This window comes from Paramacrobiotus metropolitanus, unplaced genomic scaffold (genome assembly GCF_019649055.1).
Source record: "Paramacrobiotus metropolitanus isolate TYO unplaced genomic scaffold, Prichtersi_v1.0 Parri_scaffold0000005, whole genome shotgun sequence".
Classification (NCBI taxonomy): Eukaryota; Metazoa; Tardigrada; class Eutardigrada; order Parachela; family Macrobiotidae; genus Paramacrobiotus; species Paramacrobiotus metropolitanus.
This window is the reverse complement of record NW_026570225.1, coordinates 2186502-2204299: the sequence shown is the minus strand read 5'-3', so window position 1 is coordinate 2204299 and position 17798 is coordinate 2186502. Positions and strand designations below refer to the sequence as shown.

General features: G+C 41.8%; 2 protein-coding genes across 5 annotated transcripts; one reads left to right on the top strand and one right to left on the bottom strand.

Moving 5' to 3' along the window:
- The first annotated feature begins 1238 nt into the window (after positions 1-1238).
- On the top strand, positions 1239-6243 carry LOC129581369 (zinc finger protein rotund-like). 3 transcript variants are annotated; one of them, XM_055472384.1, is made up of 7 exons: positions 1239-1783; positions 1935-1971; positions 3107-3331; positions 3402-3591; positions 4245-4453; positions 4566-4888; positions 5122-6243. In XM_055472384.1, the coding sequence occupies exons 4-7, from the start codon at positions 3415-3417 to the stop codon at positions 5394-5396; spliced, it is 984 nt and encodes a 327-aa protein (XP_055328359.1). In that variant the 5' UTR covers positions 1239-1783; positions 1935-1971; positions 3107-3331; positions 3402-3414; the 3' UTR covers positions 5397-6243. The 3 variants fall into 3 exon arrangements, with proteins under 3 accessions (XP_055328359.1, XP_055328360.1, XP_055328361.1); XM_055472385.1 differs by having other exon boundaries at positions 1922-1971; XM_055472386.1 differs by lacking the exons at positions 1239-1783; positions 1935-1971 and adding an exon at positions 2684-2792.
- A 2056-nt stretch (positions 6244-8299) lies between these two features.
- LOC129581366 (zinc finger protein 22-like) lies at positions 8300-15217 on the bottom strand. 2 transcript variants are annotated; one of them, XM_055472382.1, is made up of 5 exons: positions 14838-15217; positions 14614-14757; positions 14337-14539; positions 12217-12674; positions 8300-8791 (listed from the first exon to the last, which is right to left on the bottom strand). In XM_055472382.1, exons 2-5 carry the CDS (start codon positions 14745-14747, stop codon positions 8528-8530), a joined length of 1059 nt encoding a protein of 352 aa, XP_055328357.1. In that variant the 5' UTR covers positions 14748-14757; positions 14838-15217; the 3' UTR covers positions 8300-8527. The 2 variants fall into 2 exon arrangements, with proteins under 2 accessions (XP_055328357.1, XP_055328356.1); XM_055472381.1 differs by having other exon boundaries at positions 14853-15216.
- Positions 15218-17798: the final 2581 nt, after the last annotated feature.

The following is a 17798-nucleotide window of genomic DNA, read 5'->3' as shown; positions in this document are numbered from 1 at the left end:
CGAAAAAGAATCGCCGGCAATTACGCGGCAGCGGTGAATATTTTGTGCGCGATTTATCCCGCAGTATGCACACGGCTGCGTTACCTGAACCAGATTCGGACCAAGCGGCATATCTGTGGACCGCATTTGGGGAAGAAGTTTTGGCTGTTTGTATCATTTGTTCTTTAACGGCGTTACTGCAAGTACTAAAAAAACCGCTGGTACCGCGAAAACCGCTGGTTTGTAGCAGCTGCTTTCAAGGTTTAGCAGAAATAAGGAGTGTATGGAAAAATTGCAAGATAGAAAGTACGAGCGCAGCATGGTTCACCGCGCTGCGTACGCCGCTTCCGGTTGGACCGGTTGTACTTGTGGTTGATCGTCAAAGGGATTGTGTGATTCCAACGATACGGTGATCACGATGCACCCGTATATATGTCTACAATTACTGTATGACTTTCTTGTAGATTACCTACTACCTGGAGGAGGTTTTTAGGCATGAACACATCTGCCATCATTATTTAGAATCATAGTCTCTTGGTCTTCCCGGACCGCCAACAGACCACTCATGGCCGAACGGTACCGTCCCGCAGCTGAAGCGCAGCCAAAGCTTGCCGTGCTCCACTCGCCGCGCCATCTCGTACGCCCAGCCGATCATCCGAACGCCGCACAGCAGGTACAGTCCAGCGTGATGTTCGAACACCGGAAGTTGTTTCCAAAGCTAACCGTCGATTGCGGCATCAGGCTGAGCGTATCCGGCGGAAAGGCCATGTGTCGTCCCGTCGAATTGGAGATAGTATAATAAGCGGTGGCGTGGCGCTGGTTTTGTAGCATGTTAAGCTTTCTGAAATTTTCTTTTGAGTAATAAATTTTTTGAAAAAACTAACCGGTTTCTGCAAATTGTGATCTCGGCGCTATTGAATGATCTGTAGACACCAATTTGGTTCTGTGTGTCGTTTGAAAAAGGGAGATACGTAAGGATTTTTGTTATTAGGCTTACGCTAATAATATAGTAAAAATGAATGCTCCAGTACTCTTATAGGCTGTGTCGCATTAATCATTATACTTTTTTTGAATAGGCTTGTTCTGATTAGAACGTTATAATTAATCCACACATAAACCAGCGAACCCTAAAAAACTGAAATTTCTGACAGTATTAATTCTGATTCACTAATTAAGTAAACTAAAAATAATGCTGCAGAAATTTATGAAGACACCGTACTCAGGTGCTACTTTACCATTTTTGAGAATTTGCCTAATGCTGATTCTTAGTTCTTTTAAAACTATCAAATGTTTGATTTGGTATTTTGACCTTGGACTTCCGGGTAGCAAACCATCCTAACACCGGTTCATAAGGTCGGGAGACGGGGGTCTATTCTACAGAGTACTTATACGTGGATTAGTGACACTCCAACATTAGCATTGTAGAATCTATGTGTGGTGTATACATAAACGGATAAGATGTGTAAGTACTTGTACCCATCTGTCGTCAACGTTTCAGGGAGAAATGGGCAGCAATCCGTAATCTGGTGCAATTATACCGCGGGTAGTTGTTAGTACATACTACATACTTCGTACAAATCCAGTTACGTCGTATCCGCATCCCTATCCCTATTGGTTCGCCCTGCAGTATTGGTATATGCCTGGAAGAACAGCGGCACGGAGAAACTTTTCTTCATAACATTGTGGTTATATTTCACGAGACAGTATATCAATATCCAGACAATACAATGTAAAACGGGAGCAGATTAGATCAATTCCCGCCGGCCGCTGCGTCAATCCTGGCGCTGGCTATTGATCAAATTAGGTAAGCAATGTTTTGGTACAAATAGCGGCATTTTTACTATTAACGTCAGATACTGTATGTACAGTTGTTCATGGTTGCAAGATTCACCTTTTCTTAACTAAATAACCGATGTTCATGCGTGGTGAGCGTGGGATATAGTCTGTTTTTCCAGGTCCATCGTATCAGTTAGCGTGTACAACGTGGTTGCGGTAAGTCGTCAGTTCGATCAGTGATAACTGTAGACTCTGTTTCGTAGATGTATGAGATTACAAATTCTTGTAAATAATGATTTTTTTAATGCTTGCCACTTTAACATTAAGTAAAAATTTCACAATAGTTTTTTCTGCAAGCTCAAACAGCGAATACCAATTGTTGGCAGCTGGCTTGCGTTAATATTCAAAGGATTTGTCACAACAACAGTGTAATGATTAGATATTTATAACAAGGAAAGGTGTCTTTGTGGCACAATCATAAGCATTTCTTCGCTCGATTTGACCCACACTGCATGCAGTTCGAAATGAAAAGGGCTTGCTGTTAAGATGCAAAGATGCAGGAGGATCAGATAGCGCTGTGATTGATAAGCACAGGGTTGTGTCCAGATCACGTCAATTCGAAAATAATCGTAACCATTAGTATTTAATTTTTAAGGCTAAAAGTTTACGAATAACAACAATATTAATGCCGGGAAGAACAACTTGATCAATGACTATGAGTTAGTTATAGCCACCCCGCACTCTAAAACGATGATACCGACCAATCAGATTCGTACAATATACGACAATGCAATCGGCACTTGGCAGGTTTTAATTTCGATTACCGGCAACGCGTTTAAGGTACTTTAATGATAATGAGCATTTGCACGTACACAAAAAACGGACATTATAGGGTTGTTGTTTCCGACATTATAGTGTTGTTGTACCCGTTGTTCCCGACTTCTGCTCTAGTTTTCTGCTGGGTGCTTTTGGTGTTACGAACGATAATAGAAACTATGAAAATTTCATCCCCGACGCAGAAAAACTTCATTGGATCAGTTAAGCAAACTTCCGACGCATATTTCAGTTGCACTTTGTAGAAATACCAAAGTATAAGTAAAATTTTCGTTTGACACTTTACGCGCAAAAAAATTAAACAAATAATGCTACGTCTGCTGTACATGATACAGTTTCTTCGAAGGAAGAAAAACATTCTGTACAGCGTTAAAAATTAATGAATGTTATTGTTAGGTAGCTGCAACTCATTGATAGACATACCGTCCGTTTTTCGGTATAAGAAAAACCTCTCAGGGAGTCTTTCTACTTACCGCCCAAACTAGCATAAAATGAGCCCAATTTTCTGGTCGTTTAGGAGTCTTTGACGACGCTATGACAATACGGGATTAGAGCAGAAGGGAAGGTGATCACCTAAACGGAACCCGACCACCCGGTGCCCTAAGCATAGCTGCATACTTCCGGTGCGTGCCAGCCGTTGTATGTGTGCCATTTTCCGTAACTCTACTCTGGCCCTCTGGATTTCTCTGGTATTGTACACAACGAATCCTGACCGCGCCTCGTAAGAACAGCGGTGGTCACGGTAAGCAGATATTTTCTTTGCTTCCTTTGTATATTAACGATGGTAGTAATATGCTAGTTTTGATTGTTAGGCAGTCAGCTTCAATGCATTGCGACGATGATTTCTTTGGTATGGGCGGTACGGATATGTACGGACGTTGTGCAATGCCACAGTACTCAACGATTGGCGGGAACACATCAGCAACGTACTGGCCGACCGCGCCATTGCCCGCTCCCAAATCCCTGCATTCCCGACACTTTTCGTGCAAAATGTGCTATCAGGTCCGGTGCAATTTTTCTGTTAGATAGGTACCGTATGTTTCAAAATTAGATTACTTGCAAAAACCTGATTATGATCTGATAATTGCATTACTTGTTTGCCATGAAACCGAACGACGTTAGCATACTTCTAGACCAGATACGCCACGTAGTTCACTTTGGCATACGCACGCATCAAAAAGATGCCGCAACAGGACTCGCGGAATGTGGGCCGAGTTATCAGATTAAATCAATTCGCGTTCACAATAATTGAATATCGTATCGGTCTTTGGTGGGACAAGAGGTTATTCTTTGTTTCATTCATTTGTTCGGTATCTTTCGGACTTTTAGCAATATTTAGTAAACTGATTTAAAATTCGGATAGTTTTTCCTTTCTAGCAAATCTCTGAAACAAAAAAATATTGACGCATAATGCCACAAGCAAAACCTTTCCTCTTTACTATGCACGCAAGAATATTAATATATCTCCAAGTTTGCTATATGTCGTATTGTTATTATTAGCGAAGGTCTGCTTTGTAAATTAGGTATCTGTATAGTGTTAGGTATTATGTGTGCACTCAGTGTATGTATTCGATTAATCTTATGATCAGTGTCACAGAAACGTACATCTAGCCTCTAGGTTGTTTTCTGAAACATAAGACATATTTCCTGCTCAGATCTTCGATACAAAAACGGAACACCAAATCCATTTACAAGTCCATGCCAGGGAAGCCAAGCCGTATCGGTGTTCGCAGTGTCCAAAGACTTTCGCCAACAATTCCTACCTCTCCCAACATATGCGCATTCATTTGGGCATTAAACCTCATCGCTGCGATATATGTCAGCGAAAGTTCACGCAACTATCACACTTACAACAACATGTTCGGTAAGTGCCACTTGATTAGCGCATCAGTGCATTTTCCACGACGACTGCGCAAATTATTCCTCGCGGAGCAATTGTCTTCTGATCCTCTTAATGCTTTTGCGAATGCTTGTAGCACTCACACCGGCGATAAGCCGTACAAATGCCCGTACTTAGGCTGCATTAAAGCCTTTTCCCAGCTCAGCAATCTGCAGAGCCACAGCCGAGTCCATCAGACCGACAAACCGTACCGTTGCAACAGCTGCTACCGCTGCTTCGCAGATAAGCACAGTCTGCAGGCGCATATCCCGAAGCACAAGGATTCCAAACACCTGAAGACGCATATTTGTCGCTTTTGTGGAAAATCGTATACACAGTCCAGTTACTTGGAGAAACATATGTCCAAGCATGCGGAGGAAGCTATGCAACGATACGAATACTACAAACACAGCACCTCCGGTAACGTCACTGCAAAACGTTACCATAAGTAACAACTTCACGACAGCTTTTGTGCTGCAAATGCATACAGTGCAGTTCTTTTAATAAGCTTTTAATATCTAAAATATTAACGAAGTTCTTAGGTGGTTTAACTACTACTAAATTATGAGGCTACGCCATGTTCATATTATCAACATTGATCTATTACGAGCCTGCTGGATCTCACAAATGCTGAAGAGACACTTAAACTGCAGGTGACGACTTCAGTTTGGCGAAGCTGGAGGCCAAATTCGAACCAGACTTTTCGTTTCCGGTTTTCCCGACTTCCAGTCAACAAGAAAATTGGCTACAAGGACCGTACTACGGCAATTCCTGCATGATGTTTAATGTCGATGCCAATTGTCGTAACGGTTTCGGCGCCTTTAACGATCCCTATGGGTTTAACGGGCTGGACTGCAACAACATGCAAAGTCATCTGCCAAACTATGGCTACGGAATGCCCGGCCATGGTTACAACGTGAAATATTGAACGCGCATCTGCTTTACTATGGTTGTTGTGGTTATCCCTTACAGACTAACAGTACATCGGTGTCATTTCTCCCGTCCTGAGCATTCAGTTTTTTCCACTTCGATTCAGTCTCGAATATCTTCACTGCCATTTGAATTTGTCTCCTGCTTTTCACATGATATCAGCCGTTGACAAATCTTTCCTGTCGGCTACAAATTGCTGGATACTGTTGAAAGTCAGTTGTTTAGTTGTCTTTACAGCCGCATCCGCATGTAACATTTGTCCCGCTTAATATTACGCTAACTTGTATGTCGTATTGTATATTTAGCTGATTTAACGCTTGCTTACTGGATCGAGGTTAGTGTTTGTTGTGGAAAGCGAAGGTGTGATGCTCCGAATGGTGATGGATTGGCTCGACGCGCTAACAGGATGGTTAGTGCAGTCGGCTGTCCGTGTTCCGCGTGTTGATTAGCGAGTTGCTTCCATTAATTGTCTGTTGTGATGCTTTGTACGTCCTGTTTGAGGCGATCGAAAAGCCAGCATGTGCGCAATTTGTACCGTGATTTTTGTAACGTTTGATGGATCGGATCCGAGGGAACGGAAGGGAACGTGCGCTGCATGAACCAATGATTAGAAGGGTGGCCTTATGGTGGGAACGGCGTCTTTCCGTGGTTTGGAAGCCTTCCGGAATGTACGGAAAATGCCGGATGGAATGTAAGGCGTGGAAGGATATTTTGTACGCGGATGTGTGGAAATAGTTGAACGTGCAATAATCAATAGCAGCTTTCATGCATATAGTCTGATTTTTTCTGCTGTTTTAGTTTGTCTGGCGGTCTGAGTCATCCAGCCTAGCAATAAAACATAACCTTGTCGAGTGGTTCCGTCGGCAGTTGTCGAGACTTCAATAAGGACAACTGGTTACCTTTACTGACTAAGGTAGTTCAATATTTTACAGTACATACCACTTGAAGGTATATACGTAAACATTATCTGCTACAGTGAACTTGAGAAAGTAGGTATCCCATCAAAAAGTAGTGTCAATATTTGCGATCCTGGAACTGCATACAATCCGAGTCCATATGTGCGGTAAACGGCAAAAACTGCCGTAAAACAATTACCCGGTAAAAGTGCCTGGATGGATTTCATGCGATTACATTTACACAGGAAGCTATGACGACGAAACTGAAAAAGGGTGTGCCTTTTTACTTATTTGGATAACTTCTCCAAAAGCTTATTCGTTTATTATTAAATCCGCTTTTAAGTTCCGCACACGTTCGGAGCAATACTCTGTCCGTAGCGCAAGGTCGAGATAGTTTTGCGAAAACAACAAATCGTTGCATGCTTACGATTATACGGTACATTGTTCCATTTAACAAAGTGAGTACAGTCCAGCGGTACCGGCACTCCTGCTGCGTGATAAGGTACCTGGAAGGCAGGACCACGAAAGCAGTAAGTATTTTTCCGGCAGTCGCGATCGGTGCCTTACCATACATATATACGAACGTACAAAGTGCTTACAAAGCGCCACACTAAAGTGCCGCTTTTTCCATCATTAAGGGAAGAACCAGTAGAATATCAATTGCTCGGATTTCTGCAATCAATGCAAAAGTTGATTACCAACATTATAAACATTGTGGAGATTGCTATCAATGTATCAGTCATCAGTCACAAGACTCACGATCCGATCTACTTGAATTGTCTCAAATTAATGCAGACGAATCATAGCATGCAAATAGGTTCAAAGCTAATGTCAGTATAAATAGGTGTCACTAATCTTAATTCATTAAATTGCAGTTACGCTGGAACTACAATACCGTTTTGTTTTACGCTCAGAAATTTCAGATTTAAATTGAAGTTTTGTTTTTAATTACGCATCCTTATTAATTTTCTCTTTTCCGCAATACGGAAGCAACGGAACCCGACAGCGGTGTTTGATATGACCTTATGAGCTATGACAAAAAATTGATGTTATCAAGGCAGGTCCAGGGGCGAATTTAGGAAGGGGGCACGGGGGCACGTGCCCCCTCCGAAATTTTTGGAAAAGTGGGTACTTCAAAAAAGCAAAGGGGGACTATTGCTTGAAAAAATTTACCGGCTTTGGAAATAAACCATGTTCCTAAAGGAGTTTTATCAGAAACTCGTAATATTTTACAATTTTTTATCGAATTTCTAGCAATCTCAGGTTTAAAAGCGTGCATCGGCTTCACGCTTCGCGCGAAAATTTACTGTTTTTCTCAACTCTGTACATCATACCGCATTGCTGTTGTTCCGTTTAACATCCGCTGCAGAAAAATTCAATGACGTATCTGTATCTTACTTATTTTTACAAATTTTTATATAATTTCTGGCAGTTTCTGCGATGAAATCGTGCGCCGGCTTCGCGCTTCGCGCGAAGGTTCACTGGTTTTCTGACTCTGTACATAAAATATTGCAATGCTTTTTGCCTTTTGAATTCCGCTGAAAATAATTCAAATTATTTCTGCTTTTTTTTTATAAAATTTCTAGTAATTTCTGCAGTGAAAACGTTCGTCGGCTTCGCGCTCCGCGCGAAAATGGCCGTTATCATATAATTGTTTACTTGAGAATTCAGATCTTGCTGTACCAACAATTTTGATTCGATTCGTACTTTATATAAAATTTTTTATAAGTTTTGCAGTGAGTTATCTTGCAGTCTTTGGGTTCTTGGGTTCTCAGTGCCCCTCCCGCCCAAGCGAGTTAAATTCGCCTATGGGCAGGTCTCGATACTGCCATGACGGAAACCTGTCGGTCCTGTCCTATTCAACATGCACTTACGTAAACTTACTATACTGTACAATCACTACAATGGTACAGTTAATGGTAAGGTATTAGCGTGAAGATCAGTGTGAGGAATGAGGATCCAGGTCGTAATCAAACCGATTCAAACGGCACGCTGTCACGCACTAGTGTGTTTATCCGATTAATATTTTTCTCAACAGTCTTAACTTTTCGCTGCCATAGAAGTACTGTCACTGATCAAATCATGCACAAAATAGTGCACTCACAATTAACAGCGATAAAGTGATAACAGCGTGTAATTCCCTCAGAGATGTCAGTTGTAACTTGCAACTGCATTTTTAACTTATCAATCAGCGAAAATCGTGTTTACTGTGTATAAGCACCAAACTCCTACCCTAGTTAATCGGAATTGAATATTCCAATACCATTTCCACAGTACTCAAAAAATTGCTATCGTCTAACAAAGTCATGCATTCTTCCATTATCTCCACCAGCACTTCCGAATCCACATCAAGACCGGCTTCAAGCGTGACCGGAGACAATTCTTCAACAAGATCCGATTTTTGTTGCTCAGTTTCATCGGCGCACTTTGTTGTTGCATCGTCATCCAACCAATCACCCATGCCAACGTTGGGGGAATATTTGCTGCCTGGAACTCCCTGTGATGACCATAAACTGTTAACGTTTATTGACGGTAGGGTTTTCGGGCTGATAAAAACTTTATTGCCAAATTCCGATCCACATCGAAAGAATAAATCGTATCATTGCATAATTATATGTATAAAACTAGTGCAAAATATATCTAATAAGAATTCCTATTCTACTGCTCGAAGTTAGAACACCGACGGCAAAGCAGATGTGTGAATATTATAAGGACCTCGAAGACCGACCACCTTGAGTTACAGTACGTTGAGGTTGAGTACCGTATACGGTTTAAAACATCAATCACCGGCTCTGGTGCAGAGTTTCTGTTCATAGGTCTTGTTTCTGTGTAAATTAGCTCTTGCGATGATATGAGTACTGTAATGCTAGGTCCATACCTCAGTTGTAATTCGGAAAACATTAGAAATCTTGCAACAATCGTAGAAAAAGTATGTACGCGAGCCACTTTTGTTGTATCAATTTTTGTTGTAATTCTCGAAAGTATGGACGCGAAAGTTGCAGAAAAAAAGTTGCACGACGAAAAATTTGTTGTAGATTGATGTTGTAGGAGGGAGGGCTTTTCTTCCTTTCTACAACAATCGTAGCAAACTGGCCAATGGGCAGTTTTGTCAGAATTACCATATGTGTATATGTGTGCAGCTCTACATGCATACTTATTTAAAACATTACTACTCCTTAATTACTTGTTATCATTATGATGTCACCTATGAACTGATTACCATAACCAGAAACTGCATTGTACTGCACAATACTTCAAAGTTCAAACTGTTTAGTAACATAAAATACATGTTTCTTACTCTGTATTATATAACTGCACCGACAAATTTTTAGAAAACTCGATATCCTGCGACCTATAGCAACTGCATAAGTCTGAGTATATATTGGACTGGTTTTTTGGGTATGATAGCGACCATGATTGGCATGCTGTACTTCTGTACATTTTCGTGTGATATTACAAAGGAGGCTCCAAAAACTAAGTTTCCCTATTTTGCCTCGCTGCCATTTGAAGTAATAAACATGTGATATATTTTTTGTTGTATAAGTAATTATGTAAACTAACTAGGGAAATAAGAATCAAAAGATTCAATGAAAAACTGGGAAAAGGAAAAGAAAAAAGTTAAGAAAATTAGTAAAAACTGTCTGGGTAAAACACGTGGCAAAGTGCGTAAAACCTTTGACAGTTTTCTCGGCAGTTCTTCTCCATTTGATTGTAGTCAGGTAGAGTTGTATTTTACTTTGGTTCGTTAATGAAGGACGTTTCTAAAAACATGGTTCATAAGAGCTAAAGACGTCGGGAGATACATAATAGAGAAACCCACTTTTGGAGTGTCCTTTGTAATAAATAAAAATGTTGCTTCCGCTTGTTAATAAATGTAAACAGCGGGATTATCTCCGCCAATCGTATCTCTGCTGGGTCGGCTTAAATTTTTGTTGCGGTTGAAGTATGGCCGGGAAGTGTTGCAGAAAGTAAAAATTGAACAACATTGCTACAACATCCTGGAAACTACGACTACGATTGTTGCAGTCGTACTAAATTTATTGAACAGAACTAAGAATTAGTACGGCGAATGTCGGCTGTTTGATTAAGCGGGTGTCCGCCACCTGGTAGTCTAAGTTAGTGTTTGTTGTACAATTACAGAGGGTTATTCAGCCAAGTGTGTTCACTTTTTGAAAAATTTATATTTAGTCCCCACATGATCATATTGCTTTTCTAGATATTTTATCGGAAAGCCACAACATTCAGCCGTAATAAAAATATGATTAAGTTTAGATTTCATTACCCTTTGACACAAGAAAAAATTAAATGCTTGACAGACATGTTGCCAACAGTCGACCAGTTCAGGTACAGCAACTGCCGTGCCTTTGAATAAAAAATCCCTTAAAATGTGGGTTCATAAACGATTCGATCGAAAACGTGTCAGGGGTATTCAGCAAACATTTTTCTGTTCGATCAACTAGTTTTTTTTACGATTGGGAAGCAGCCCCGGTCGGGTCGGCACTGCGTCCCGGGAGCACCATCCTGGTTCGGGATGAAGGTTTCTTCCCCGCCTGGCTGGAGTCACGGAACGTTTTTCGCAAACAATAGACCCTTAAAGCGATCAATGAAAACCTCCGCTACAGCTCTGGTTTGTGGGAGGACGAAAAGGATTGCTGCATTTAGGTGTGTAAGGATTCGCACAACGGGCATGGTTCCCGCGGGTTTGTTCCCTTTTTCGCGTTTTTTCCAACCGTTCCTACACACTCAACCGGGAAAGCATTACATCGATATCCCCATAAAATAATCCGGATCATCGTTTTTTCAAGTTGTAAACGTGTAGATTCGAGAAACGCACTTGCCTTTTGAATCCAGCCAAATAAAAGCGAAATTTCGACTGGTCAAGGATTTGAAGTCGAAGTCTTCTGGTCAACAGCCGATAAGGAATGCATATGAAGCTGGATTCTCACCAAAATTTGCAAAAAATAGTCAAACTATTTTGTCGTTTTAGTAAAATGTTTATGGCGACACTCCAACCAAAAGCCGATTTATAAGAATTTTTTTTCGAAAGTGAACACACTTGGCTGAATAACCCTCTGTATGTTTGAAAGTTATGTGCTGACCGGTATGTAAGGTAAGTATGTACGTAATAAATTTACGGCGCTGGAATAAGGGCTTGATGCTCACCTGTGTGTTCGGTAGTGTAGGTGTCCGCCACCCGGTCGGAACCACTGTTTTACGGTTCCCAGTCGATCAACGTAATGACTAATGTTGTCAGTGCAAACCATATTCCGGGTGTCGGACACCCCGATTACTGTCAATACTGGATGTGCAGCGAAGCTGTCGTTTGCACCGCTCGAAACATGAAATTTGTCCATAAATTAGAGATGGGCATCGGATAAAGTTTCTTTATCCGACGCTTTTTAAAATTATCCTTATCCGAAATTTTTCTTTTTCTTTATACTTACCCTATCCTTATCCGACACTCGGATATCCTAATATAATCGGATGATTGTCCAAAAAGGCAATTTTGTAGTGATACCACCACTAGCACGGTCTGGCGGCCGGAGCGGCCAAGCAAAAAACCCACAGAAAATGCCCAGTGAAACCAAACTGTTTGGCCATTAGATTGAGTCCTTTTGCAGTCGTTATCAATAAAAACAGTTTATATAATGGGTAGTAATACTACGTATTCCCAATGCAAAAGGCCAGCTTATTGTTATCAGCTAAATACACAGCCTTTGGACAGCCATACAAAAGTAAATACGGTTCGTAATTAACAGTGAAAGAATTTAAGAAGGTGACAGAATACCTCATGAATCTTACTGTTGTTCAAAAGAGATGGAGGGGCAACAACAGCTATTCCCAGTTAAAGTTTTCATAAGTCCCCTCCAATAAGTCCTGGCGCATATAATTGAAACATGTGATAATAATTCTGAAAATTACCTGAAACATCTGCTTGGCAAATTCTCCAAAACTCGTTGAACTGTTATTCTCCTCACACAACGCAGCCTCCTTTGCAATATCCTCTGCCGGTTCTTCCTTTACTGCGGCAGACGGATTCTCAACCTCATCCAAATGCACTTTCACAGCATCTGCCGAATATACTGGCAACCCATTCGGAAGCAGGTAATTACTGCGCATTTTCCGGCCAGGTTCACGCTTGATAGTGACAATCGGCTCCGGAGCGGCCGCACACAACAGGTTTGTGCCGTTTAGCTGCCGTTCACGAGCGACCTTTCTGCTGCGCTGCTGATGTTCATTTACTAACAGAGTCTTCCGCCCAGATAAGCAGGTCGCGCATGAATATTTCTTTTCAGTGCGTCGCGACCTTCTAGCAACACTTGCAGAAGTATGGCGATCGTATTTTGCATCAGGTATTTTAAAACCACCATCGTGGATATCTGTAATGGGAAGCCGTAAATAGTGGGAAAAGTGCACCACAAAAATCATGGACTCTACTGTATCTGGGAGATTGCAATTCTTCTGGGATTGCAATAGAAGGATTGCAATGCTGGGAGATTGCAATCCTTCTATTATAAACTTGGCCGCGGCAGGTGCAGACATCGGTCAGATTGTTTTTCTGATTTCCGAAAAACTAACGAGGGACATTCCCGAACACGTCCGCGTCAGAGCAGCATACACTTACATGGTACATCGTATCAAATCTGGGTACATGCGCTAAAACTTTCGCTTTCGCGCATTCCCAAACACGTTTTCGCATTGTTTTAAGACATTCTTTAGCCAAGTGATTTGTATATATTGGCGAGAAAGCAGTTTGTGCGCGCAACATCCGATTGGGAATTTATCGGCGAAATAAAATTCCAAAAGTTTAGACGCGCGGAGGTTTACCAAAAGTCTCATTATAAACCGATTCCCTTCAAAATTTGCATGAAAACGCAAATTACCATGAAGATCTCAGCCAGTCGAAGCTGTTGCGCTAAGGGAAGTGGACCGGTACATGGGCTACCGATCACTTCGGACGTTTTCATTTCGGCCCAACTTTTTCGGCCGCCATTTACTTCGGCTGCAGTTTATTTCGGCTGACGCTTATTTTGGACTAATTTGGCCAAGAAAACGATACTTTTGATGTAAGTGTTTCGATGGTACCATAACCTTTCGAATAACCTAAGAATAACTTAAGAGTAACTCAAGAAAAACCTAAGAAACCTAAGAATTACCCAAGAATAACTTAAGAAAACAAAATAAACTATAATAAAATCTAAGAAACCTAACCAGGGCACGGTCACCGCCTTTATCCTCAGAAAAAATTGATTTTTTGTTTGAAGACAGAATAGGTATGGGGAACACTTAAAAAAATACTTTCATCGGCAATGGTCCAGTGGGCGTGGCCAAACGCTAATTTAATGGTTTAACGGTGCCCTGGTAAGAAACCAAAGAAAACCTAAGCAACATAACAAAAACTAGGAAAGCTTGGCAAATTGAAGATGGCCAAATGCGCTGTTGCCGAAATGAGCGGTGGCCGAAATGGGTGCTGGCCGAAGTGAACCTCGGCCGAAATGAACGTTGGCCGAAGTGATCGCATGCGGCCGAAATGATCGGATGCGGACTGGGCTAGGCTACATAGAGATCAATGCAACCGCAAATGCTGGTGCGCGCGATAGGGCAAAATAGATGAGACAGCTGTCAAAAACACCAATACAGAATCTACAGATTGCAGCCAGACTATTCGTAATTCATGGCGCAGCTATGCTGGACATTGCGTGTGGCGCCTGCTGACGTTTCGATGGAATTCAGCCATCATATCTGTGTTGGTTTTCAGAGTTTTCTAAACCTGAGTTCTAACACCCCCAGACTGGGGGTGTTCTGATTTAAGGATTCTAATGTTAGCAAGTGTATGCTAATATAACGCGGACGTGTTCGGAAATGTCCTTCATAAGATTTTACATAATAAAGGCGAATCACCAGTATCGACTGTAGAATGTAGAGTATCGAGTACTGAGCCTGTTGCCATTTACCAATGAAACGGCGGAACAGATTACTATGATGCACTGTATAATATAAATAATAATGCGGAATATTAATGTGCGTCTGTTTATGCGTACCGTTCGAAGAGAACTCTGGATGGGAAACACCGCACTGATGTTTTCTGATCCTTGAGTGTACCCGCTGATGGGTTCGTAAGTGAGCTGACTGGATGAAAGCTTTGCTACAGATGTCGCAGATCCAATTGCGGTTGCCCTTGTGAGCATCAATGTGGGCTTTTAAGGCATTTCCTTGAGCGAATTTCTTTGGACAAAGTCCACAACTAACAGTGAACAACATCCTCACATTTGGGTTGGGTAACCCTAACAAAGCATTTCGTAAACTCCGATCACTTACCAGTGAGGTTTAAATCCTGTATGAATCCTGTTGTGAATATTAAAAGTTTTCTGGCTGGCATACCATTTGCTGCATACGGGGCACTGCTTCTGCTTTGCTTTGCTCTTCTCTGTCGCTGACTTCCGACCACTCATTAAAGTTAAACTGCAACAAATTAGGCAGATACGCTAATTGTTAGCTTTCAGGAAACGCAGATACATAAGAACCGACGGAAACAAACCTACCCATGCACTCCATACCTGTATATCGCTGCAGACAAACGGCAAATCCTAGAAATGTGCACAAGCAGCACAGCTAGCAGCGAGAAACAGGTCGTGTGCAGTTGTTCGAAGCAAAATTATTTTTTTATCACTACTGTTTACCGTGAATTTGAACTAACGCTTACTGTTAATATAGAAAGAATACGCTGCCTTTTTTGCAAGACAAACGGCTACGTTAAATTATTAAATGTCGCAGTCACTGTGCAGACTCCAGACACAGCAGATAAATTGAGACGAGATTTCGACAGCAGTGCTTTGATACCATGCTAACATGCGACGGGCGGATGGATATGTCTGGTATTTCTGCATGTAAACTATATACTCGTACAGTAATAAGACACGAATCTGGACTAGAGAGGCTATCCGTGCTCCGTGGTAACACTCCTAACGACGAGCGATGTCAGTTGAACCGGCAGAATGACATCATACACAAATACTCCAATAATTTAATAGGTTTCGATGATCTCATAACCGGCATCGGCGTCCCACAGACTGCACGTACCATGACGTATGTATATATGCGTCACACTAATTGTGAGCTGTTACTCAAAACTGACATTTACAGTACTAGCGGTGGTTGCGAACCACATTAATGCACGAGCGCGAGCGCCAATACCACTGGGAAATGGTATTGGATTGTGGAATTGGAAAAGCGTGACGTAAGCTCTTCGTGGCGTCAGACAAATTTTATGCTCTTGACGAAGACTTGTTGCAGCACCTCGCGCTTCGCGCTCGGTGCAAACAATACTTGTAAGTAAAAAGGCGGATTGCCGGTTGAAAAGACTTTTTACCGTATAACCTAAAGAAGTAGGAGTAAGAACATAAAGAGAATAAGTAACGAGAACATAACTTTCATTATTATCAGGCTAATAATATCAGCCACCTGCACACTGGACAGACGCCAGCACGTGTAGTGCACGTCGTGCACTGACCATAAGCACGCAGCGTTCTAATAAAATTAAAGTACTTACGTACTTACTGCATAAAAATATCTGCTGAAGTCTGATGTAGTAGTATTAAAGCTGCACCACTGGATTACACAGTAATAATGATGAGGATAGAGCAGAATAAATTAATGGGCAGTCTTACTTCAGTACGAGTGCCTCTATGCCGACAGACCACTCGAAATTTATGACATTTTGAGTCTGCTAGGTGAAGCCCAAGCTTTTTTCTTGCTGATTAGAGCACTTCAGTACAGAATAATATGCCCGTGGTAACAGACCAGCCCATGTTAGCCCTATGGTTTGAGTGACCACTGGACCTCGCAAAGTCCAGCTCATTGTCTAGGGGATTACCCCGCAAACTGAGAGGATTCAGCTGTAATTTGAAGCAGTCAAATCGAATGAGTAGAACTTGAGATTAGGCAAGGAAGGAAGGAGAAGGGCTGAAGCCCTGCAAGAGATGTACAGTTACAAGCTGAGCACGGATGAATATTGGCTTACGACTAGGTACTGTAAATAAGTGAGTTAGGATTTGTTGTAACTAGTAGTCGCAGAATTACGTCGTAGTATTACTGTTTAGTGTTTAGCGAACTGGGCTGCGAGATTGACCGAACTGTTGATACAGCTCAGTGCATTGGGCCGCAAGGTGCGACAGTGATCAAGTGAAATACTGCAAGAAACGCAGAGGCGAAGCCAAAGCTGTTTCATGTTTGAGCTAATTGAGTAGTACATGCAGTGTACTGTGACCGTGGTAACAGACTAGCCCATGTTAGCCCTATGGCATCCATGGTAACAAGCTTTCAAGTGGGCACTGGGCTTGAGGTTCTGCATATAGCAAACAACGATTAGTCTTAGATCACCCGCCAGGCCGAGCGGTTCCCAGAACATTTTAAAGCGAGAAAATTGGATGAGTGGGAGCTGAGATCATAGCGAACAAAGAGGAGAAGCAGAAAACCTGCAAGAGATGTATAGTATTCATATAACCAGCTTACGGGATCTACATCCGTACACAAACTTTTGCGGCGCAAGTTTGTTACGCAATGCACACTTCGCAACGGTTGATTGCATTGGTCCCAGCCGCTAAGAAAACTACGAAAACTAAAAAGAGAAAATCTAAGAAAACTTGAGAAACCCTAAGAAAGCCTAAGAAAACCTAAGAAACCTAAGAAAACAAAGAAACCCAAGAAATCTAAGAATACCTAAGAATACCTAAGAAACCTGAGAATACCTAAAAAACCTAAGAAACTTAAGAAACCTAAGAAACCTTAGAAACCTAAGAAACCTAAGAAACCTAAGAAACCTAAGAAATCTAAGAAACTTAAGAAAACCTAAGAAACGTAAGATATCTAAGAAATGTCGTATATGAAAGAATACGAGGTATACCGATCACGCTGGTGGGATTGACTCCGATTAATTTTTGCACATGTTTTTTTGCACATGTTTCTTAAATTTTCAATACTTTGTAACGTGCCGATGCCGAAGGCCGCGGTCTGTCTCGGTTTTTCTGAACGATCCGCAAACAGACAATGTATTTACCATGTATGTCTATGGGGGCCCATGGCAACAATTTGTTTTTTGGGGCTACTCCTTCCCTTTTGGGGCGTATCGATGGCGCCATAGCTTAAGAACATTCGCGCCGTTAAGACGAATTTAACGCACTTGGCCGCGTCGAAATCGGTTTAGCCGTTCGCCCAAACATTGGCTACATTATCAATAGTGTATACGTGGTTACGGATGTAGATAACAAGCTGAGCACGGATGAAATTGGCTTACGACTATTTAAAATTACGTCGTATCTTCGTGTGTTGGATTGTGTTGCAAAGTCAGAATGGCAAAGCCAGACAGGCTACAGCTACTTATTCAGGATGGTTAATTGCCGGCGGTGAGAATTGTGGGTGTTGACCTTTTGCCCTAAAGTTTTTTGGTTCATGGTTCGGCTGCTAAGTTTCTGCTTATTCTGCTGAATTCTACTGAATCTGAGAAG